At 38.4% G+C, this 25868-nt stretch overlaps 1 protein-coding gene across 5 annotated transcripts in view; it reads left to right on the forward strand.

The window, feature by feature from the left end:
* The window catches only part of NCKAP5 (NCK associated protein 5), a 337371-nt gene that overhangs the window by 152357 nt on the left and 159146 nt on the right, over positions 1-25868 (forward strand). For all 5 annotated transcript variants that reach the window (XM_042877826.1, XM_042877827.1, XM_042877829.1 and 2 more), the window contains exon 5: positions 14161-14294. In XM_042877826.1, coding sequence (XP_042733760.1) covers positions 14161-14294 — 134 coding nt within the window. The remainder of the gene's footprint in view (positions 1-14160; positions 14295-25868) is intronic.

Here is a 25868-nt window from a genome sequence, read left to right on the forward strand (position 1 = left end):
TGCAGTCTGCTTTGGCCCTGCTGGAATGTACGGTTTTTTTGGAGTTGTAAAACATTAGTAGCAGTATTTGAAAAGAGCTTTGCAGAGCTCGGTGCTTGCCTCGGTTTTGGTATTCTCTTGATCAGGGTGCTGTTCTCTCTCTGTTTGGTGTTCTCAAGTGACCAGGGTGCTGTTACAGGTGCCAGCACAGAGGAGAATTGAGGTTAGGGCTGAAGGAGCAGAAATAAATGCTGTCCTTCCTGCTGGAAGCTGGCAAAATGGTTTATCTCCTCAACAAGTTTCTGGCAGTGTTTCGTCAGCGTAAAAAGAAGTCAAATAGAATTATATAAGAATCACTGAACAGAGAAGAACTATATGCAGAATGCATTTATATGGGGTCTGAAAGTAAAAGAGGCAAACTGTAGAAAGTATGTCAGATAAACTAGCTTGCCCTCAAGTAGAAATTGCCATTTATACATTAGATAACAAAGGCAGGAGATGCTGAAGGCAGTACAGAAAAAGCACGCGCAGCTTCATAGCATCTATGGGAATATTTAATATCAGAGTGGCAGTTGGCTTCAATGTGGAGCAAATCCCACTTTATGACCAGAAACAGCTGCACCCTGCTCCAGGCAATACCTCGCTGCCTAATAGGAGTGATGCGCACACGCACTAATAACGGTGAATTGTAGCCATTTTCATATCAAAGGTTAAGCTCTGCAATCCTGAGCTCCTCCGGGCAATGGCACGAGTTGACTCTGGGAAGCTGCACACTCACTGGATTAATGTTTTTGCGAGGATGACCTGAATAGAGGCACGGTTCTGCAGCCTGTGGAGGAAGGACATTTACGGTCAGGTTTTATCTAATTCCAGAAAGCAAGCTCAGCTGGAGCAGAATTAATCTGGAAATGAATGTCTGGAAAGAAAAGGTGAATGGAGGAGCTGGGCTAGCAATTAGAATTTCATGCGAACTGGGAAGGTAAATTTATACAGTTCAATAGTAACAAAACCCTTGTCATGACTTGGCTTCATGGCTTTTTTTTTTTTTTTTTTTTTTTTTTTTTTGAGTAGTTAGGGAAATTAGTATGTTAAAATTAGAAGAAATCACTGTTGTCTTACTACTTTCCTTCTGTTGATGCAAATTCTGGTCACAGTGTCCATCTCAATGATCTTGACCTTTTCCCATTGTCACTGTATTTGTATCAACTCTTCCATGGTTCTGTGGGTTGCATTACAGTTGTGTTCATGGTGATTGGAGTGTGTAACTGATTTACTGCGTGGAGTCTGGCTACAACAAAGCAGAGAGGACAAGGCAGTGCTGCAATACTGGTTCCTTGAATTGTGCTCCATCTGATCAAGCCAACCAATGTCGTTGAATGCTTTCACCACTGGATAGGGAGTGAGGTCTTCAATTTCTTCATCTTTGTTGTTCTCTGTGAACTTTATTATTATTATTTTTAATATATGGCACTAGGCAGTGCACAATTTAATGTGCCTTATAGCACCTTAGTTTCTGTACAGGTTGGATATTAGAAAAAATTTCTTAAATGAATGAGTGATGAGGCTGTGGCACAGGCTGCCCAGGGAAGTGGTGGTGTCACCATCTCTGGAGGGTAGATGTGGCACTGAGGGATATGATTTATTGGGTGTGGTAAAGATAGGTCAGTGGTTGGACTATCTGATCTTGGTGGTCTTCTCCAACATGAATGATTCTATAATTCCATGATTCTAGGAAGTACAAAGTTGGTATAGCAAGTGCTCAGTTCTGATTCTGGTGAATGTTCACTTATTTAAATGAATGCAGTGCTCTGGGAGCTTGTACCATTGAGTTGGTTGTGACCACTAAAATGAGACAGTTGGGCAGTGCTTTAGATTGCATCGTACCTTTACTGCACTAACTCTGTGTTCAGGAACTAGTGCAATTGAATCCTGATCCAAAATGGAAGCTCTACAGCACCAAGAGAACATGATAGCTTTGTCCTTATATGTACATTATGAGCTTATATGTACATTAAATAGTCTGTTGGTGATTAATAAAATAGATGCAGCAGAGACAGGGAAATATGCTTTCACATATTAAACTTAAAACTTAAGCAGCTTTGCATGAATTCGTATTGCTTGAGCTTGTGGCTATGAGTCTTCATTTCTTTTCTGCCCTACTTCAGTCTCATAATCTTTAATTCAACTTTTGCTTTGTCAGGAGTTAGTTTTTGCATACTTTCTGTTTGTTTTGGCTCTGTGCTCACTGCTTTGTGATAAGGCATCTTTTGATATTCTGTGAGATCTTTCATAATGAAGATCTCATGACATACTGTTCCAAGTCTGGAACTGGTGGCCAGACTTGGTTAAATGTCCTGTGAGAGGCAGCTGTCTAGACTGTGGGAATGACTGTGATGTTTGGACTGTGTTATTTCCATACCATTTGGCATGATGCACTCTGCAGTTGTTCTGGAAATGAATACAAATACAAGTATTGTGCTTGAAACAGCACCTGATACTGGACCTTACCTAGTTGTGAAGTGGCTTTCACTCATTCTCCAAACTGTGCCAATAATTCATTCTTTCAGTTCAATAACTGTTGTGTGACTTCAGATAACTAGGATATTGAAATCCCTGCTTACTGTATCCACAAGAAGTCCTATTCTTCTTTAGTTTTGGTGTCATACAAGTCATGCTACCTCAGTCACCCAATTCTTTTATAATCTTGTATACAGTCCTGTCTGACTCAAATTGGTTATTTGTACAATGGGCTTTATTCTGACTCATCTCCTGTCTGTATGATTGTTTAGGTAGCGAACTCTTTGGGGAAGAGGATCTTACAATGCTTGTAAATAGTGCTGAGAGCCTGGAGGTACTGATGTGCTGCGGATAATCACAGCCCAGCTACTTGGGATGAATACTGAGAGGGAATTTGGCTCAGTATGCACAGGCCATGCAGCAGTCATTTTGTAATTACATCTTTACACTGCAGATCTGTGATTGGCATCTGTGGTGACACTGCTTATTTAGAAATGATTTCTGAGTTGCAGATTAAAATTATCCTCTCTTGGGAAAGTCTTGTTTCTGGTCATACCTATTAACAAGTGCCCTGAGGCAACAACTGGCAGTTTTTCAGTTAAGAAACTTTTTCCCTGGCTGTCAGGGGAGGAGCAAGTCAGAATTCCGAGAACCTGTGTATGATTGCCCCAGATAGCTGAAATGATGCTATTTCCTCAAGTGGAAATCTTGTGATGTGGGAGATACTGTATGGAAATATGTGTTAAATCAGAAGCTGGTAAATGTTTTTGTGCTGAAGATAGGTTTTCAGAGTTGTTGGCAGCATTCAGCAGCTGTATGTTACATCAGTTGGTAAGGGAAACCTCTTCACAAACTGAAATATGTAGGAGGAGGTGAGTGGAAAGTTAGGGCATGAAGAACATGTGTAATCCAGCACATTGAAAATGAAGAGCTTTATAAGGAATGTAAACAGGCTTTCAGAAAGATCCTTGTGAGCCGTCACGAGGCAAGAACATCAGTTTGTAGCAGCACGTTTGATCTAACACAGGTGAGATGGAGAAACTCTTCTGAGCTTCGTGCTTTCCATGTAGCCACTGGCATGTGTCTGGATGCCAGGGCAGGGACAGAACCAGCTGTGCTGATGGGGTTCACCTCCCTGCCTCACAGTAGCTGAAAAACTGAATTATCCATTTGCATACCTCATTCCAGGGAACCCTGCTCTGTTTGACTTTGTCTGTATGGTCAGTATAGCTGGGTTATTTCTTTTCAGCCCCATTTAGTCAAAGATTGTTCATATTTCGCCTGTGTTGAATTTGATTTCAAGCCTGATGTCTTAAGTGAGTTATAGGAAATTGTTTGGTGCAGTGGTATGGGAGCATTAGTGAACAGCAGAGTTCCTGTTCTACAGACAAACAGCACAATTTCTTTCTTGCCAAAGTTTATGAAACTATATAGTCATAAATAGTTTGCTAGCCCATTCTTCATACTCCTTGTGCCCAGCAGAGGTAAAGCTGGTGTGTCTGTGAACAAGTAGCTCCATCCTATGTAAATAGATAAATACAGAAATGAAGATCAGAGAAGTCAATGTCAGAGGTTTTCTTTTCCTTTGGAAGTACATCATACTACATGTTCTAGAAAGGGAGGGAGACCGAAGTTGGGGGAGAGCCTGGCTGACACTTGAGTTGAGCTGGAATTAGTCTGTGGAACCTTGAACAGACGTTCAAGAGAACCTATTACTGGAAAGTCACTCTGCAAAATGATACCAGGTTGTGATGCAGTCTTTCAATTACTCCGGTTGGACCAGTGAACAAATTGAAAACACCATGCAAACTTGTTTCTTTATTTTTTGAGTTCTCCCAACCACCAGGCTTGCAAATTCAATCTGGCCTCTGAAAGTGAAGCCGGTTCTTCTAGATGAGTGCGTTATCAGTGTCATGGCAGCTCTGTTAGAATTACTGTTGAGGATGCACCAGCCAGCAAAAAGTTCTCCACGTTTCCCTGTTGCCTCCAGCAGTGCCTGCAGTGCTTATGGAATGAAAATGATAAAGAGGTACATTTATCAGAAAACTATGGTGATAGGCCTCTGGAATACTTGCAAGAAACAGCTGGATAAATCAGGTGTCTTTTTGCAGTTACTTGCCGACCTTAAACGAATTCTACAAGTGAACACAAAACAACTGTAATAAGATCTGACATGTTCATGAGCAGTGCTGTGAAGAGTCTGAGAAAAAGAAATGCTGCATGGAAGCATAGCTGGCAGCAAGCAGTGATGCCAGGGATGCTGAGTGTGTCAGCCGAGAAAGGCAAATAGAAGTGCGTGTGTGCAAACTAAGATATCAGTTTGTCTCACATCCGTGGGGACATGATGGTACTACAAATGTTTCTGAGCAGCTTCTCATGATTGTCATGGTTCAGTTCTACATCTCCCATCCTCCCAATTCTAGATTAGCCTGACATCTTTTTCTCTTAACTTCTGCATGTCCTAATTATTAGCAGGAAATACAAATAGTTTCATGAGAAATCCAGAATGTGAAGAAGCATTAACTCTGCCTAGCATCAGAGCATACTACTCCTAGCATCTGAATAAATCCAAGTTCGCTGGAGCAACAAAGCGCAGTTCCCCTGCCCTCTCATTTTATACCAAGTAAAACTTGTGTTTGTTTATTAGTTAGAAGTGTTTGTTTATTATTTTCAAATGCTCATCCTATGTGTGTTCTGCTGCATAACACCTACCTCACTAATGCAGATCCAAGTGCGAAATGCTTGATTCAGCCATGTGCCCATTTGTTCTGTGAGCACACAGTCACTTAGAAAAGAAACCATTTAGATCATCTGAAGAACACATTGGTCAGTTATGGGGGAAAAAAATGCTTCGGGCGTAGGCACACAGTCATTTCAGATAAGCAAAAGTGATTTAGGATCTCCCCATCTTGCTTCTGGGGGTTGCTGTCCCCAAACCAAGTTGGTAGGGATGTGGTGGTCCTCCATCTTCTGCTCCACTGCACAGCCAGCCTGGTCACCCTGAAGCACGCTTAATGGTGTGCTGAGTTCACTCAGCTGCCTTGTACAGGCATAACCAGACAGTGGCTGTTAAGTGATGGAGGTGTTGTGCATAGCTGTGTGGATTTTGTCGTCAGTGATCTTGGAGAATCATAGTAAGACTTGGAGAAGTTCAGTGGTTTCTCTTGGGCAGTGAGCCCTGCTGCTAAGCACAAGTTAATGGAAGTAGGCACGAACAAAATAACACAGCACTGTAATGAAGTTTTCCTTTGTTCTCTGTGAGACTTTGTTTTTTATTTATATGAAGACAGTTCCAGTCTTAGACTGGAACTTTATCAAAACTGACAGCAATTATCTTCTCCTTAACTGTAAAACACAGCTGTGCCATAGCAAAAACTGAATGTATCTTAGGCACGTGCAAATGTGAAACAGCCCTAAATTGTATGGCCTGGGCTTTCCTTCACGCACCTGTCAGTGTTCAGTGCTAGTTTTGGCCTTCAGTATAAATTTTATTTAATCAAACAAGTGGGAAATGTAAACTCACAGATAGTGGGTTTGGTTTTTTTGCTTGTCTGCAAATGAATTAATAAAAGCTTGTTGTTAACAAGTTAAACTGGTTGTAAAACTTTGCTTCTAATAAGAGAAATACATATGTAGTACAAAATTGAAAACCCCTATTGATGTACTTAGTTTTACATCTTGCTAAAATGCAAGTCACTCTGTCAAAAAGCTGTAGTGAAGGGCTTGGAATTATAATTAGCCGTTAAAACCTTGCACATTTCTAGGAGGAAAAAAACCTGTACATTACTTATTACTTCTACTCTTTTTCGTTTTGGTATTGACAGACGTTTGTTCTGCACATATCTGAATATTAGGTATTCATATGAATTATGTCTGTTGTAATATTGTTTCCAAGTTTTTATTTGATCTTGAAAAACATTTCATTATGTTTAATTTAGGGAAATGAAATTTCTTTAATTACTATCTGTTGAAGCTATTAAAAGCTCAATTACATTTGCAAATTCATTTTAGAAAAGCGTTATCATTTTAAGATTAATAATTAAAAAAAAAATCCTTGATCTGACTGTGTGGGGATTTCTAACTCTCTAAGAGTGCTCTCTTTATTTCCTCATAGGAGATGGGTACAATATGGAAAGGAAAAAATAATTAGGCTGAGAACTGAGGATCAATACAAGTCTTTGAAATTATGCTATCAGCTGTGAATTTGAGTAAATAGGAATTGTTTATTAGAGAGACATGATTTCAAAAAATGTATTGCTTGCCATGACTCAACATTAAAAGTTTGATGTGGAGATGGTCTTTAAGAAGTTCTGTGTTGTTGTGGCTGCTGGGGTGCAGATGTTTCACCCACCTAAAGCTTGCTTGCACGTGGCATGTATCGCTGTGTGGATTGGGTGTAATCACTGGTATACAGGGAAATGGGTGCAACCAGCTGTAGCGTAAGGAAAGTCAACCACAAAGCTGCCTTCTGTTTGTTAGTTTCTGGTAGACTAGGAGCGAGTTGAGGTTTTTCTTGGTGATGGTGATGGGGTTTTTTTGGTGTTTATTTTATTAATGGTAACTCATGTTTCCTGTGGCCTTTGCTGTGTGTTTCCCAGAATGACGGGGCTGTTTGGCACCAATGGGTGCCCATAAACTGAACCTGTTGGAAGGGATGTGCAGACAGAAGAGCTTGCTATCCAGCTCTGTGTTGAACGGTCTTATGAATTTTGTAAAAAAAAAAAAAAAAAATGTATAACATAAATTCTGTCACAACTGCAACTATATATACAGTATTGTTCATGTAATAGCCTGCCTAATTCTGATTAATTGTAGGCTTGAAGTGATAAAGGAGCTTCAGCACAGCAGTTATTCTATTGTACAGATGCAATTAAAACTGTATCACTGCAATATAAATAATGCTAAATTAAGTTGCTGTCCTGCCACATGGTGGCAATTTTGAGCTACTGCACAATGAAAGCTAGCATCTTATTTTATTCAGAAGTAGTAATTGTATCAAGAAAGTGTTTCTAATTTACTTCAATTGCTCTGGAGAAGTGTTATCACCAAAGAATATAAAGTGTGTAAACTACTGTCACTAAAATATCACTACTGGTAATAAATGTTTCCTATCTTGCTATTCATCTCAGAGCCACGCAGAGCTTGAAGTTTCCATCTGGTAGTTGTGGAATGCATGTTCCTAGTCTGTTATGAGGCAAAAGAGAGCGATCTATTAGCACATTAAAATTTAATAGTGAAAAATAAATTATTTGCTTCAAATTATTCACTTTAACTGTTTTTAAGGCAGTTATAGAAAATGCTAATACAAGTTATTTAGTGCCAATTAGATTTTCCTGGTTTATTCAGGGCAGCCTGTCGTTGTGGGAGCAGAATCCTATTCCAGAGTGTCATCATTTTTTTCTCACCGGAATGAAAGAGCTAGAAGATACCAGCCTGAAATTAGGAGATGCTGTTTATACTATGTATATCTTGCTGTTGCAGAGCTGTAGCAAGAATAAGGTTGGGAAAAATAATTACATCCTGAAATAATTGGGGAGAAAAATAGAGGTGCAATATAAATCGAGGAACTTTCTTCCTCAGCCTCTGTAGTACAAGTCAGCATCAAACGAAAGGGTAATTCATTTTCATTACAAAGCAGCAACACAATTTCACCCTTAACTTTATTTTGAGGGTTGTGGAAATAAAGCTACCTTTCCCTCCGTGAGCCCTATGAGTGCTTCAGTTACTGCTGCTATGTCTTAATGCTTCGCAGTACTTTAAAACACCTTGACTTCATCCTTGGGAAAGCTTTGAGTGTTTTGAGAGTATTTGTTGATATTCCCAGTATAGCTGGAAGCAGTAATGAGGGACAAAGGCATATTAACTGTCAGAAAGTTCTGGTCTCAATAGCTGGCTGATTTAATAAAGTCTTGTTACTGTAAAATGATTCAGCTGTAAGCCCTGTTAAAATTGTAATAAGCACAATAAGCAGTGCACTTCTCTTTTCCATTCATTAGGTAGTGTTTTTTCATGCTGTCAAAGTCCACCATGAGGAAAGCTGCAGTGTGCTGCAAAGTTGTTTGTCAGTGCCTCGGTTTATTTTTGCAGAGAAGTATTGATTACAGAATGAGAAACATTTGGTTTAACAGCGATCGATGAGGAGCAAACAAAGGACACTGAAGTTTGACTCATTTTAATTTAAACTAAAATACAGTACCTGGTACAATTTATGATGGGTAAAAAATGGTCTCGGCCCCCTCCATTCTTCTCATCATGTTTCTTTCCTGCTGTCTGTGAGTGAAGGAAGTTTTCACTTTGGATTTCAGTCTCACCCCTGCAAGGCTTGGGACCGGGCTGCAGAAGGGGAGTTTGGATGCAAAGGTCCAGACCCGTGTGTGAACCTGGGCTTAGTAGAAGGCAAGGGCAGGGCAGTCTGCTTCTGGAACTGGCCACACCAAAGCAGTCTCACCCACCGTCTGCCTTGGAGGTGCTTGCTCAAATAGAGTCTGATTTCATGCTTTATACTGGGAGGAAACACTCACTGTATTGGTGCCTGTCCCAGGTTTCCTGCTTGTCACCTTAGGCAGCTTGTTTTTCTGTACATCACTTCCTAACAGTAACTTTCCAAGCCCTTGTCTGTGTTGCTGTACACCTCTATGTTGATGAATGCCATCATGTTTGTATCCTGTCCAGTGAGCTCAGTTGATAAGGAGACCAGAGAAATACTGAATTCTGATACAATAGGGAATATAACAGGGATTGCTGTCTGCAGCATTCTTTATTGATCTGGTACAGATAGACCCCAGTATTGCAGTGGAATGGTGGGTTTGAGTACTATGAATGTGCCTATTGAGCGTTGACCACTTATGTGCTGCACAAACTGATTTGCAGAATGTTAGTATGCTTCTCATAGTTGCTGTTTGTTTGCTTGATTTTTGTTTTGTTACCTGCTTCTGCAGCCAGCTTGTGGTCAGGCCATAGGATGGTGTGCTCCGTGCCAGGCTATGATTAAATTATTACTGTTATTGTGAGGTATCAAATGTATAGCATCAGAAGTTACATTAAAGCTTACTGAAGTACTTGCTTTAGGTCAGCAGTTACTTGATGCTTCGCTGCTTGATGGCTGGGTTAGATGATCTTAGTGCTCTTTCCCAACCTTAATGATTCTATAAATTGTAACCAAACAAAAAGGCTGTATTACTTGCTTCCCCTTTTTTGAATTCATTACAAAGTATCTGCTCAAAATCAATATTAATTATGCAGAATTTGTGGCCCTCTTTAGCAAATGCTTAAAAATAGTTGTTAAAAAATTAATGTGCAGGTTAATAGCCTGATTTAGAGCAACATTAAGCCTGGGTTAAATGTTTTTGCATAGACTTTTTTTTGACAAAATTGCTCTCTGATGTTGACGTAATTACTGCCACAGTACTTATGATACGTTGAGCAAGAAAAATCTTTTGTGTTTGAACTCAGCAGTCCTGTTCCACCCGACTGTTCATAAAAATGGCTTCTCACAAGGTTCAAACATAAGCTAAACAAAAAAGGAGGGAGCAGTTTCTGTGCAGCTGTTGGGCTGTCTCCCTTCTGAATAGCAGCAACAAGTGCAGTATGTGCCTTGTGTGCCTGCTGAGTCCCTGGAAAATTTCCCTTGCCAGCACCTATAGTCTTAAATTGTGATGCAGGAGAGGCAGGCACAGCAAAATCCACAACCTTATGGCTGGGTGCTTGGCTTTGCCTTTGTGACTGCCACTCATGATGTATGCTTTTATTTTTTGTTACTTTTGCATTTTGTAGCTCTAGGGGTCATTCAGGAGCCCTAAAAGAGACGTTTTCAGTTCAGTGTAACATGACATAAATAGTTCTCATGCATTTTGTTTTGATCATGTATAGCTCAAATTTGATTTCTTGCTTACATTTGAGAAGATGAATTAATGTGCAGTGCATGTCCCTGGCTGGATGAGAAATGAAACATTTTGACATGAATGTTTCTACACTTACACAAAAAGGAACTCACTGACATGCAGACATTTGCTCATGAACATGATGAAACTGGTGAACTTGATTGCTCAAATGCTCATGAAAAAGTAATTGCAAACAGTATTTGTTCAAGTGTTAAAATATTCCAGTACTTAACACAAAAGTATGGGTGGAATTTGCTAACCCTGCCTTTCACTCTAGTTTGTTCACATTAAATATTTTGTGTATTCGGAAAGCTATCAGAGATTTGACAGGGAACTGTAATAGAAGAGAGTCTGTCGGGAGAGGGAGAGTAAAGCAAGAGTTGTGCTTCTGAGAGGAGAAAGTTAACTGTGAGGAGAGGAAGTGGGAAAGATTGAACAGAGCTCATGGAGAGAAGAAGCTACAGCTAATGAAGAATTGGCAAGCGAAACACATACAACTTCATTTGGAGAAGGCAATGATGTTAAAACATAGTGATGCATTTCACAATGCATTCTTTTCTATGTCATGTTTTCTTCATGTTGCATGCTAATTGTACTCCTTACAGTAAGCTTTTAGTCTGTGGAAAACATGGAACTACTCTTGGCCACTTCATGTGTTTTCACATACCTTTATCTTACACAAGAATAAAGTGGGTTTTGTATGGAGGAGCTTGTAGAAGATATTATGACAGTGCAAAATTTCTGGAGAATGCAGGGATGTCATCTGTTATTGGGATGAAAAAATCTCCAACCTTTCTGTGCTGGAGTTTTCCTTCTCATCTGTGCCTCCTTGTAATGGCTTTTCTGGGTTTGAATAAAAATCTTGTAGTAATGATCATTGCTTTCTGCTTGTGTACCTGTGAGTGTACCCGTGGCAGAAGCATAAGCTTTGTACAGCAAGGTGCTGATGTAACTAATAGCATGTTGTGATATGAAGACTGGACTTCCTTCCAGAAGTTCCTAATATTTAAGCATTTCATTTCTGTAATGTTGTCTTTCTTTTATGGATACTTTTTCTTAAGATAACTCCTAGGTCTTTTTTCTCTTCTTCCAAAATAAAAATCATCTACTTGTGCGGATCTTTTGTCCATTACAACATTGCACACTTTCCCGCATGAATATGAGGAGTAATGGTGGCAACAGCAATCCGTGACCTACCAGCAAGAAGGAAATGAAACCCAGAAATAGCTTACATTGCTCTTTGACCTGTAGGGAAAAGCTTGGATCTGTGAATTTCTGCTGTATATTCCCTGTTCTACTAGAAAATGTGGTTTTGTGGTTAGTGGCAATGTGGCCATAACTGCAGGCAGTATCGGTGTGCAACCAACAACAGATCCTGGCAGTGAGGTGGAAGAAAGGATATTAATCTCTTTTTGAAGGGTCAAGTCTTGGTAAGAGATGCTGTGAAATACCCCAGATATTCACAGGTGTATCATTCTGTAGTCTTCCCTGTGGAGATTTGGCTTTGTACATAAAATAAAAAAAAAGGTTTATTTGAGAAGCAGAGCATGGTCAGTGCAGCAGGCGGAGAGGTAGCTGCTGTATCAGAATAAGATCATTGTGGTGGTAATTATGTTGAATGAAAGTAATTGTTTAGTGTATTACCTTAGTTAAGCTGTTACTGCAGCAGGGAGCTCAGGTACAGCCTGGTGCTTGAGTTAGCTGGGACACTTGGGCTCATAGCAGTTCATGCTTTTCCTCCAGGGTAGCATATCAGTTACTAGAGGGACAGTTGCTTATTCATGTTTAAGCCCACTTTCGGTAGGCTTGTCAGCTTGTCTTAAGCCCTGCTAACTATATCTTTCTTCTAAATTATTTTCCATACTGTTCTCTGGCCCTGGATGTCTCCTAAACAGCAGTCACTTGTGTTTATAGAAGAAGATACTGGTAATATCCAGCACACAATATGATCTTGAAGCTGGTGTTGATAGGATGAAACCTGGACAAATTCTAACTACTTTGAATAATCTTCCCGTACCGTTGCTGTGAGTTATCATTCCTGGGATGGATTCTCTACTGAAGGTGCTGTGCATCTTCTGCTTGATGCTGAGCGCTCTGCTGATTTTGACAGAAGCAAAGGATCACTCAGCACCTGCCAGGATGTGCTTGCATAGCAGTTATTAAATAATTTAGTTAGAACAGTGTATTTGTTTTCCAGCAGCGGGCTTCTAGTTTTGCAATTTCCCATTTTTCCAGGGAATTATTATATGGTATAGGTATTACATGTGACCTACTAGGCAGAAGCCGTCTTCTTTTCTGAGTAATTCCCTATGTTTTTCCACAAGTATATAGATATTTCATTTGATCCTTTGCAGCCTCCCTTTGTGGCTTGTGCTTATTTATCAGTGCCTTTTAGATCCTTTTTCTACTTGGTAACGTTCATATTTTTGGTCCCTTGGTTACTGCTTTATAAATTATTATCCAGTTAGATTTATAACTGTAAGACTTGTACAAATAGTCTGTCTCTCTCATTTAATGGCTTAACACTGTGATATCTTTGTTATTGTCTAATGAAATTTTGTGTGTAATTTCTAGACAAATTTTTGCAGGTGTGTCGTGAAAATTTAGGTCAGCAACAGAACTCCATCTGATAGGCTGCCAATGGCAGTGCACTAAGCACACAGAACTTTTTCTCAGTGTATAGATAGTGTACCCACTATAGCTTTACGAAGGCTTAACTTCTGTGCAACCAATTTGGAATCCCTTTGCTGGGGGACTGTAATGTAGTACCATGTTAATTGCTTATTTGTTTTTTTTTTTTTTTATTGACTCGTTATCTCATTTAAATGCACAAGGATAAATTTAATTTAGTTAAATTTAATTTAATGTAATTTCTGTGTAGCAGTAGGGTCACGTGCAAAAGGCTGTATATACTTTTTTTTTTTAAATTCTATTAGCATTTTTATAACTTTTCAGTTCATTCCCTACTCTTCCTAAATCCCATGCACCTACTTTTAAAATAGGGTTTTGAAGTCATTACTTTTATATCTCATTTTTGTATTTGGATCTGAAGTTTAAAAAACACAGTCATCCATAATGTGTGTAGATACACCCAGATAGTCCCGTGTGTTGTGGATCGAGCATTTTGATCCTATCATTTCAGCATTAGCAACAAACATTTTCTATTTGCTTTCGAGAATTATTAGTAAGATTAATGACATTTTCATCCCTCTCCTAGCTTTTTATTTGGATAGGTGGTTTTTACAAACAGACTCTTTGTGATAGGATTTCACTTAATAGATTTAAACAGACTCCGTCCTGCTGATAAGATTCTTGCTCCTCATCCAAAACAACAAAAACAGCACTGCAGAATCATCTCCTACTCTGTTCTTGGGACTGAGTCATTAAGGGTTGGGTGGCAGGTTGTCATCATGACTGCTTCAGGCTTCCTGTGTCTATTATGGAGCAAGATCACAGATCTCAATATAATTTGTGAAAATTATTTTGAATGGAGGTGAAGAAAAAGCTCTTCAAAGGAGGGGAGGGTGTTTGTTCCTAAATGTCTGTTACGCTGACTTCTGTGAGTCTCAGGAGAGTGAGGAGAAATAGCTCAATATTGCTGTATATGTGGTGATATTCTGACAGAATCTCCATCTCTACCCTGTTATTGTGTGTATTAATGACATTTTAAAAAACAACAACAAACCTGAATATTGGTTGTTTGATCATTCCCAAATAAAATATAAAATTTATCTTAAAAGTGTTTTACCTATAGAGTAATTTATTAACTTTTATGGTCTTTCAGCGTGAGAAACTGATACATGAGTTGGAGGAAGAAAGACATTTAAGACTCGAGAGTGAAAAACGATTACGGGAGGTAACACTGGAGTCAGAGCGTAACAGAGCTCAGATGCGTGGCCTACAAGAGCAGTTTTCCAGGTATGTTGAATAAGTGAATTCTGCTTAAAATACAGGAACATGCTTTGGTTCAGAAAGACTGATCAAACCTCATGACCGCTTGAATGGAAGGCATCCAAGCCAAAGAACTGCTTTCCCTCTGAAATTTGGTAAGCTTAGCAGTCATTTGGCTGAATGATTGCTACCACAAGTTCAAACGTAAAACCTTGTATTCTGCATAATGGTGAGCATTTTCATTTCCAGGATTTTGTAGTGGTTAAAACTCTGTTAAGTTCTAAGATGTAACGCTCTTCACTTCTTAGAAAGTGTGTGTCATTGGTAAGTTCCTATTTGATTGTTTGTTTCTGTTAACCATCAGCAAAGCTTTGTTCAATCTCAGTAATGGCAAAAAGCAAAACCAAACGTATGTGTTTTACCACCTGGGTAATCATCCTGCTTCTATGAGCTTAGGGTTTCTTCCTCAGATAGGATGGAGCTCCTCTGGAAAGAGAACCACATTACCTACACTAATAGAGGATACTACTTTTCATTAATGGCACCCGTAGTTGGCCATGTGCTTGCCAATTATGAAAACTGCCATTGGTTTCATTGTGCTCTGATTTTATTGTAGTGTAGACTTGATGTTAGAAGGAGAATGCATGGCTTGGGATGCTTTGTTTGCTTTTAAAACCTTATGTTTGTCATGATAAATATTAGAGATTATTTTTTTTTCTGACATTTGGTAGAATATAAAGATATTTGCTTATGCAAGCAAACTTTTTTTCCTAAAACAGTGTATTTGTCTTAGCCAGTTGGAGCAAATAATGAAACAGGCAACTAGATAATCTTGTACTGTTTAAAGATGCTATATCATTTGAACAATTTGATGCTTTTTTCCCCATTGTGAGAATAATTAAATGAGACAAGACAGGTGGTGATAGAATGTGTTAAAATCAAGAAAATTGCATGTACTTTGGAAGAGGATGGATAGACAATAATACTCTGTCCCCAAATGTTCTGTATTTCAGATACAGATAGACTGAAGTAAGAATATAGATTATAGTGTAAGTCTTTTAAATCTGAGCAATTCATGAACTGAGTGCATTTAAATAAACATTCCTAAATATACATGCAGTACAGTAGGTTAAAGTGTGATTTGGAGGATGCTTCTTTGCATTTCAATTATTTTCTGTGCATCTGTGAAAGAATAAAACACGATAGTTTATGGAAAGCTGGAAGCTGATCTTTGTAATCAGGCGAGGAAAGCTGTCTGCTCCTATCTGGAATTGTGTGGCTTTAATCTATCAAATAAGCATAAAGTTTGAGATTGAGGACTTCAGAAGGCAAGTTGTTTCATTTTTTTTATTGACTGACATTTCCATTCATATCAAGTAAGCAATATTCCAGGATGAGAGTCTGAAATAAATCAAAGTTTTCTTTCTTAACATTTGTATAGATCTGCCAAAGTCTTAAAATGACACAATGGTTAGTTTGATAAATATGTGACTGTTACTGTAGAACAAGAAAGCCTTTGAAACTTATTTTCCAGAATTGCATTGTGGTATATCCATGCAATTCTAAATTCGTTCTCTAATTTTACTGGATGTGAACATATTTAAGGTGTGCAAAGATCCTGCAAGAAAATTACTTAATGCTGAAAGTAGGATTTTTCACTGTATTTGAATGCAGTAATTTTTAAATTGTCATAGTATAGTCTCACCTTGAGGTGAAGACTTTGGTGCTTTCTCTCTTAAAACCACTGAGATCTGTTACTTTACTGGAGTTACTCTTTTATTTCATATAAGGCCCATTTTGGCATGAGAAGAATGTTGTACAAATGCATGGTGACTAACCCTGTAAGTACCTGTCATCCAATTACTTCCAAGATAGTGTCATGCGGTCTGACTTTTCCATTTTGAATATTGGCACCTCTCATGTATGTACAGCAGGTTGGCATTCATGTTGGTCTTATGCCTGCTGCATCTTTATCCAGCTCTGGAAAAAATTGGGTCAGTTCATGATTTTTTGATAGGTTGTAGTTTAGCATTAGTTCCTCCTGTGACTTCTTTTATATGGCACATTGGAGAGCAGCATGCAACTACTGCATCTCATGCATCTGCTTGTTCTCAGTTTCATCTATTCTTTTCCTGATATCTGCATCTTCCTACAGCAGTAGGAACAGAAACACAACCCTGCCTGAAGCAATAGGTGTGATTTACAGTATTGCTCTAAAAGGCCAGTGATAGAGCATAAATTAATTACATCTCTGTTACATATCAGTAAGTAATAAAATCATTTTTTGTTCAGCACATACAGCACATGTGACTCCAGATAGAAGGTAAATGTTAAAGCAGTAGAAGAAGAGGCTTTACTTATATTGTTTTGATTACAATTCTGATTTAAATGGAACAAGTTCAATAGAACACACTGTTACAAAGTGTATTTTGTATTTTTACACAGAGTAGTGTTAAGTCTTTGAAATCCCCCTTGGGTAAATTGTACAAATTCTTTCACTGAAGATGATGTTGTTTATGGATATCAGTGTCTGTGGCTGGAGAGCAGCATTGGGCTTTTAAGGACAGATGTTACTGCAATAGTAGAAAATGGTCCTTGTTTGATCTGCCTGGGTCCTGCAAATGAGATGAGTGTAATACTCATTAGAGTGTGCTTCACCATGCCCCTCGCATTAATACTGACCGTAGGGTTAAGCCTGTCACTTCTGGCAAGGCGAAAGGTGACTACTACAAATCCGATAATACTTTGTGTAAAAAGACTGTGTGTCCATTACTTTAAGCATTTGGTTTTCCTCCAGCAATTGCTGCTTCTGGTGCTCAGTTCCAGCTTGTCTGCATGTAGAGCGGAAAGGATGACTATTTTCCTAACATTTGTGAAAAGGAGATCTTTCACGTTTGCAACATCATCACCTCATAATTTCTAGCACTGTCACATCTGTTTGGTGGGAGAGTGCTAGAGGACAATACCTGCTTGTCAGAGAGACCTTGCTGCTTGGCAACAATCTGGATACAACAGGAATTATTTCTGGAAAGTCTAAACCTGAGGGTGCCTCTGTAGCTTCTGCAGCCAGTCAGCTTATCTTATGTCCATTGAATTCCAATTTATACCATTAATAAAATTTCAGTCTAGTTCCTGGCAGGGTAAAATGCTCTCCTGGCAGACTTTGCTGGTGTTCCTTTGATTTTGTCATAGCAGGGATGAATGCAGTACTGTGGAGAAATTCACTCCTTGTCTCAGAGAAATATCGCAGAAGGAGCGGTGGTTCTGCTGAAATCTCTTATCCTCCTGAGTGTACGTAAGGTTCTTGGGGGTCAGATTGTCACCAAGATATCGTTTATGCCAATGGCTGACCCTGTCATACTGGCCTAAGCTTTTAGATACCTTTAGCCTTTATTCAGTGTGGCTATGTGAAATGTAATGTCAGAAAGTAATGAGTAAATATAAAACAAAACCTGATATCAGTTTCATGAGCGTCAATAGTGGAGCTGCTGCTAGGCAGAGCACTTTCACTGGAGGAGCATTTAGCTGCTTGATGCACGTCCTAAGGGTGTGGTAGAAGTAAAATTGTAAATAAGTCTTTCACCTATTGCATAAGATAGTGATCCTGGCTTTTGATTTGAAGTGACGGAGGAAAAGGATGATATATATTTCTTTTAGATTAATGCTGATAGGATGAGCATATTAGTATTTTTATTTGTGTGCATGTATAATACTTGGGTACGTATTTCATCCCTCATCCTCACTCAGCAGTGTCAAGCATCTTTAAGTAACTTTTAAGTAATACTCTCATGAATAGCTCTCATGAAGCAGAAAATAAAGATTTTTTGTGCTTTTTCTTTTTAATCAAACTCATAATCGGGAGCCCAAAAAGGAGGTTACCCCAGGCTGTATGGGGAGTATACTCCCACTCAGTTCATAGGCTAGTTTGAATTAAAACAACAATTTAACACCAGTTTCAGGTGTTCTACCAACAGGCAGAATTTAGGAATCTTTTAACTCTTCATCAGGCTTCACTATTTTCAAGCTTCTGTTCTGTGGCTGCTACAAACCATCTGATTGAACTATGCATATTTTCACAACGAAGTTAATAAGAAAAGCAAACAGTGATGTCAGAGTAACTGCAGAGTACTGAAGAATCCATAAACTCAGAACACAGAAGTCATGCAGGGACCAAAAGTTTTACAAGACTACATTGCATGATACATATTGGTTTATGTAATACTTTTAGAAAGCAACGGGTTGCTTTGCTTCAGGCATTATTAAAGACACATGTAGAGGTACATCCAGCTCCTGAACTTCTGTGAATTCCTCAGTCACTGGAGGTACATTAAGAGCCAGCTTGTTTCAGTACCCCAGCATGCTACTAAGTCATGTGGTGATGTTTCATGGCAGCTCTTAGTTGATGAAAGCGTCTTTCGAAAGTAAATATGTAATCTTGTCTTCCACAGCCAAAACATGGGGATCTGTGCTGGGAAAAAGCTGCTTATTTCTGTGCTGACAGTATGTGTCTTACTTGTGTTTCTGCAAGGTTGAATCTATTGTCCGTTACTGATTTATCAGAGCATGAAATGATATTGTTTCCTCTGTTTTCCTGTGTAGCTCTACAATTTAACAGGACAAAGTGTTGTTTTTTTTTTTTCCTTTGCATAATGTAGTAGATATGCACAAAAGCAGTAGTAGGCAGTTTACCCTGTGTATGGTAAAGAAAGGTAAAGGAACACCTAGCAAAGAAGGAGCATATTAGTATTTTCACCACAATTGAATAGTTGGTTTCTAATGTCCATACACAAGTCCACACACAGGGTGTTATCCCCTCTATCCATTACTTTATTTTGTGATAGAAAGCGGTCTGTAATATTCTCTGTATTCCCATAACATGATCATCTAGCCAGTGGAGCCTTTCTATCTTAGATACTGTGTGCTATGTATCTGTAATGTGCCTTGTTAGATGGCTGTTTCATTCCCAAAAGTGAGATCCCTGCTGACACTAACAGAAGCTCCTGGAAGCACGTTCCAATAATACTGTGCTCAAGAGTAAGAGAAGGGATTCCTGTGTGGATTATGTGACTGGGTTTACAAGCCCTTCTATGTCAGAGGACAGTGAAAGCTTCATTTTAGTGAAACTGCAAACTTCCTTGTTTCTGCTGTTTAAAGAGATTGAGGTTCATGTTTGGTGTTTATGTACTGTAAAAACCTGTCCAAGTTCACAACTCTGTGCATTTTATTTTGTTCAATAGTAGGAATATTTTTGGTACAAAGTTCTAGTTACAGATAATTCTGCGTTGTAAAACATGCTTCCATTTATGAAAAGAAAGTGCTGATGTATGAGCTGAGTACACTTACAGAGTAATGCTGCTGCCTAAATGCTGTTCACTCACGTATGGAAAGGCGTTTCCAAGGCGGGTGGGACCTGGCTGTCAAGAGAATAGCTACTACTTATTAATGGTTTGCTGCTCTTATGGATGTCTTTTTAAAACTGCATTGGAACATGCAAAGTGTTGACTGTTATTTTCCTGTGGAATTTTTCATGGATTAGTTTCTTTTGAGCTTGTGAAATCAAGAAAGTCACAGATGTCATGCATTATTCTACAATTCCTTCATGCAATAGAAAGTAAAGGAGCTATTCAAAATAATGGATTCCTTCACATAGTAGAAATATTCCTTAGCTAGACATGATAAATATCTTAATTCCAAGGGTCAACAGAAAGACCAGCTGATCTGCAAGGAGAAGTCTGCAAAGATCAGCAGAAAATGATTTGTTTTCCTTAGGTTTAATTTTTCCCTTAAGTCAAGCCATTTGATGATAATTAAGCGTGGCTCAAAAGAACATCTTTTAAAAATGCTTGCATGTAACATGATATTGTAAATTTGGAGTCATTTTTCTGGAAGGAACCTGTCATAATTATACTGGAAGATTTCCATAGCTTTTTGTTTGTACCTTGCCTTGATTACCCTTATATGTGAAAGACCCAACTCCTTCATAATGTATATTTGCCAGTAAAGCTTGACAAGGGTGATCTACAATCACAAGATAGAAGGTGGATGAAAAACAGTTAAAGAGTTAAGATAATTAAAGTAGACTCCATTGATCCATGATGTCTTCATTGTATTCGCAGACATCAGCTGTACTCAAACCACCAATTATACCTGGCAATTACATGTGTAGGCAGTCTGGAGAATGAGAGAAGTTCCAAAGGAATGTTTTTCAGTTTTATACAAATAAGAAATTGTGCACAGATTAGACTGATTTGCTGTTAATAAAATTGAGTTATGGTTCCACAGTAGTCTTCACAAACGAGCCTAAGCACTTACAGTCCCAGTACTCAGCTCAGTTGCTTGAGTTTTAAGTAGATTGTGAGAAACTCTTGTAAGAAGTTTTTTTTATTGAATTTAGTGTACTTGCAGAAGAATTGTCGTGGTTAACGATGCTGTGTAGTATGTCCCTTGTGGTACTTTCAAAGGTAGAACATGGCTAAAATCAGATGCTAAGTCCTTAAGGGCAGCTATGGATGATCTGCTCTGGGAAAGCTTTTTCATGATGGAAAAAATAGTGATATTCCCATGTCCTCAGATGTGAGGTTAATCCCTTACTCGTCTCATCAGGAACATTTGCCAGCCCCATGTATTATAATAATTTTACATGTTTGCAGAAGAAATCATAAGCATCATATTGAAAAGTGACAAGCTTTTGTCTAGATTGCAGTTATAAAACTGTAAATCATTTCTGTTTATTTGTTAGAAGATCCTATGTGCTTTAAAAATGTTAAATTGGAAGATTGCATTTGCTTATAAAACTCTAATTTTGTCAATTTTATATGGTGTCTATTACAAAGCTGTATGTTTTGAAGAAGTGTATAGTAATGAATGACTTAATATAATATGAAAGTTCTTACATTTCAAAGAAGAAGGCCTTTCCAATAATTGTTTTCTAAAATATCAATTCCTTATCAAAATAGCAAGAGCGAATCTACAGTGGAAGTCTTCAGCCATTTATTTTACTCAGCACGTAGAACCCAGATCCTTCCTTCTGAAACTATGTGCTGAAAAATTCCCTAGTTATGTGTGTACCTCTGTCCTTGAAAAAGATTATCTTCATTTCATAACACCTGAATAACAAAAAAATATTAAAAGGAAATGGAGGGAATACCTGTGAGAGAAAAACAATGTGGTGATAAAGAATTCAATAATTCAAAGAGATCTGTTTAAATGGAAATTATGTCCTAGTAAAATGATTAGAGACGTTAAACTAGACAAAGAGCACAGCAAGAAGAAAGCAGGCAGAGAGCAGGTGTTCCTCTAGGGTCTGCAATTGCTGACTATAGTGAGTTTGGGGCTGACTTTTTAGAAATGTTTCTCTGGCCTAAGCTGCAGCATTGTCTCCTACACTTGATGCGATGACTCAGCCTAGTTTTAAAGCCTCATTTTGTTATAACACTGCCCAGTGGTACCTTGTATGAGTTACCTTCTTCCTAGGATGGAAGAGGATATGGAATGGAAAGCTCAGGAGTGTTTTGGAACTTCCATTGCATGTATCCTTCCTGACCAGCAGAATTACTTATGCCCGTGCCATCTGCACCTTGAGACTTGTTTCTTCAGAGTGCACAGTTCTGGAGAGTCAAAAACATAAGCATTTTGAAAGCCAATGTGTAAGATGCTAGCTCAGGCTGATCTTCTGATTGCATTGTTAGACTTAAGCTCCATGCTCAGATAACATGGAATTATCCCATTTGAATTTACTGATCCCATCATAATTGTGGTTCCTTTTGTCAGTTGATAGTGAACCTATTAAGAACAATAAGTGATGCACAACTTGCAGATTATTTAGACTGTTTCTTTTGACTGATGTTTCACAGAGAAACGTGAGTGTATGACCAGGATTTTCATGCTTTTTGTTAGGTGCTTGAGGTGGTTTATATTAATAATTTTCCTGTCCTATAAAACTTGTGTTATTAACTATGAATGTATCATTAATGAGTAGTGGTGTATATTCAGACTGATGATGGTAGGTACAGAACAAATTAAATTATGAGGGAATATTGTGATTAAAAAGCTGACATAAAGCTAAATGATCATAATTCTCTTTTATGAGTGCGATTGGAATTCTTCAGTGGAGCAGTGGTTAACTGGCTCCAAATTTTACCTTTACAAATCTTGGAGCAGACTAAAAAGGAGAAACTTACACCTCCTTTCTAAGTGCAAGCAAATATAAAACTGACCCAGAAAAGTGTTCAGCTCTTCTAAGGTACTGCAGGTAGTGCGTTCTGCTCTCATTGAAGTCAGGAGGAAAGAAATAGTTCAGGTATGTCTGAGGAATTTGTTGCCTTAAACAGTGTGGGTGTGCAGATTTGTGGTACAGGAGGTTAGAACATGAAATCCCAAATGGCACCTTTCAGTGCAGAATAACAGGTGAATCCTTTGTTTTCTGAAGATCTCCAAACAGAGTTCTCTGCAGTTCATATGTGTGCAAGGCCCAGAGGATTAAGGGGCTTTCTTCATGGAGAATATAATAGGGAAACTTGCACAGAGATGTGATCGAGTTGATGTTGCATGTTTAATCTGGGGATGGGCCCTATAAATTTGGTCTTATGGATCACAGAATTTGGGATAGTTGCTCTAGTCAGCAAGAAACCATCAGAGAACCTTTACTCACAGTCTGCACGGCTGATTCCTAATGCTGGTGTGCAAATATGGAGCTGCTCTCTAAATGCGACCAATACATAATCTGTAAATGTAATCAGTTTATCATCTTGCTCTGCATAACCTCTTAAGTAGCTGTACAAACTAATGGAAATAGAATAATTTTTCTGCCTGACTTGAGGTGGTAATATAGTTTTTCAACCTAGCAACAATTTGTAGCCTGCATAGATTGGATTGTTTCACAGGAGAATTATTATGGTAATTTTAATTTTATCTCAGAACTTGTAATTATTTCACAGTATTGTTTTAATGTAATAGTCCAAGCAGCAGTTCATTTGTTGTCAGGGCTTAAAATTGGACAGGGCAACTTAAAAATTTAGTTATAATCTCTTTCTTTCTTCATCAAAATTTTTTTGAGTGTGTGTTTTCCCCTATGAGCAGATTTCAGATGTGATTACTATTATGAAAAGCTATTAGTCACCAACTCTGTTGGTGAACAGAACGTAGTTCTGCTCTACTCAGTGTATGGCAAAGAGTGAAAAATGACGGTTTGCTTTCCGTGTATAGGCTTATAGACCTGGTTCTACTGATTGCTCAGTTCTTACTCTGGTGCTGCTTTTTACTAGATACTTTACAGATGCATCCTCAGGGATTTCTGCACAAAGTTTCTGCTGCATGGATGCAGATTGTTCATTTTCTTAAAATCTGTCATGGAACTTTGCTTAGAGAAATACATGACTGAAACAACGAAAAAAGAAGATAGTTTTTAATTCATCAGTATCAGTAAGGACAGCTATGGCTATGAAGTCTTTTTTCATTCCTATTTCAGAAAAGGCTTGGGGTTTTCACTGAATTTGGATCCATACCTAGCTGGAAAGGAAGGGACATTTCTCTTCTTAAGGATGAAGAAAGCATTAGAGCATAAACTATGCAGTTTTAAATCGTATGGCGTAGTTCAAGCTATTCAAATAAGAGGAAATATTGGTGTTCCAGATCCTCACCAACTCCAGAAGGATGCTAGATGGCTGCACTGGAGATGCGAAATGAGAGTTGGCTGGATCTGGTTCATTGCAGGATGGGACCTGGGTAGGATATATGGGCTTTGCCCATTAGGGGTTTATTGCTGAAGTACTTACGTTTTTTTGCAGTGTCATTAATCATGCTATATGACTAATATGGTTATAATACCTAACTCCACAGAGATTCTGCTTCCATCTAGTAATAATTACTGTCTGCAATTACAGATAGCTTTTATTGTAAAGCATTGCCAAAAATCCTAACGTGATTATCTTTAGTCATAACGTATGCTTCAGTTTGCAGATACTGTAAGAAGATGTAGATTGATTGATATGAATGATTGTTTCAGTGTAACATGGTTTTAATTCTATTCATGGTGCCTGTCTCATAATTTCAAGTTTTACAAATTGGGCAGTGCTACCCTTCAGTACGATTGTGTATTTAATGGCATCAGTTAAATATATGTTTCAGAAAGCATCCATTATCCTCCCTGTGTGCAATATACTAACTAATGGTTGTTCTGAAAGTACTGTCTGAGGTATGTCAATGGAGTATGGTGCTGCATGAAACAATGAGCTCCTCTTTTGGCAATCAGATAACTAAGAATATCCTGCAAAAAGATGCAGAGAAGATACAAATTTTGTTTGTGATAACTCACACCGTAGAGAACACAGAGTATTTTAGATCATTGATACGCAACCTCCATTTACTTACACTTTGGAAGAGGCTTTTTTCCTGTCATTCTATTTCATAATAACCACATCCTGGTTCAATTGCTTTCTTCAAGATAAGGCATTTTGCTCTTCTTGGTTTTCAATACCATTTCAGACAGCAAGGAAGAAGTGGCATGCTGATGGACAGTTGGGTTTGTCGTGAGAAAGGTGGTTAGGGAGATGTCAGACAGCAAGGCTTAAAGCTGCCAGGGAGCACAGATCTCTGCAGTCTCTAGTTTTGGAACACGATCTTGGGCACTTTATAATTTGACATTCTTTTTTCAGCAGGCTTTTTTAATCCTCCCTTTTCTTCTGTGTTTGTGAGATTTAATTTTTCATTTTTTCCTGCCACTGCATTTCAGGTTTAGTGGAGAAAATACATCTTGCCATACGTTGAGACTGCATTGGAAATCCAAAGAAACTGTCTGTCACGAACTAAGTTTCCGTTCACTGGGAGTACAGATTAGATCATTAAGTTGTAGTGCCCTTATCAGTGTTTGCAAGCTGCAGGGTCTATTAATTGAGTGAATGTGGCAGGGGTTGATATACCGTCTCACCTGATCAAAAGGTAACCTTTTTCTCTCTTTTGCTATGGGTTTCATCCATCATCCTAACACCTTTTCAGAGGCACTGAGTTGACAGTGGCTGTGTTCTGTTTGTCTTAAGTTGGCAGATTCTTTCCAACTTGTACCTAGTGAACACAAGAAAGCTAATTGTATGCAGATCGTGTATAGACAATGAGGGAATAACAGTAAATCTTTGTGTGTTTTTCCTGTCTTTAGAATAACTAAAACTAAAGAAGAAACCAGAAAATTCTGACCAGTTCTACTACTTTCCAAAAATTAGGTAAGGCAGAACAGTGTATTCAGTAGACTAAAACCCACAGAGTTGTCTGCCTTCAAAGTTACTCTCAGAATTATGATATATCAAAATAAATTTGTGTTAAAATTGGAGTACTATGAAATCCCTCCCCTTGGCTTGATGAATGCTAGCAAAACTCAGAATATGCGTTCTGCTACAAGATGAAGTATTTTGTAATCTTCTTAAGTACTGTACGTTGCTGCTGCCCACTAGGCATGTTCTCAAATTGTAGAAAAAATACATCAGGAATCAACCCAATTGTTAATGCAAGGCAAATGTCTGTCAAATTCCATTCTTACATTTTAATCTCAATTCCCGGAGAAAAGAGCTCATTCTGTCTTAATATTATGTAGTGGATAGTGGGAGAATATGT

This window comes from Lagopus leucura, unplaced genomic scaffold, assembly GCF_019238085.1.
Source record: "Lagopus leucura isolate 7727_CA_CO unplaced genomic scaffold, USGS_WTPT01 Super-Scaffold_100019, whole genome shotgun sequence".
NCBI lineage: Eukaryota > Metazoa > Chordata > Aves > Galliformes > Phasianidae > Lagopus > Lagopus leucura.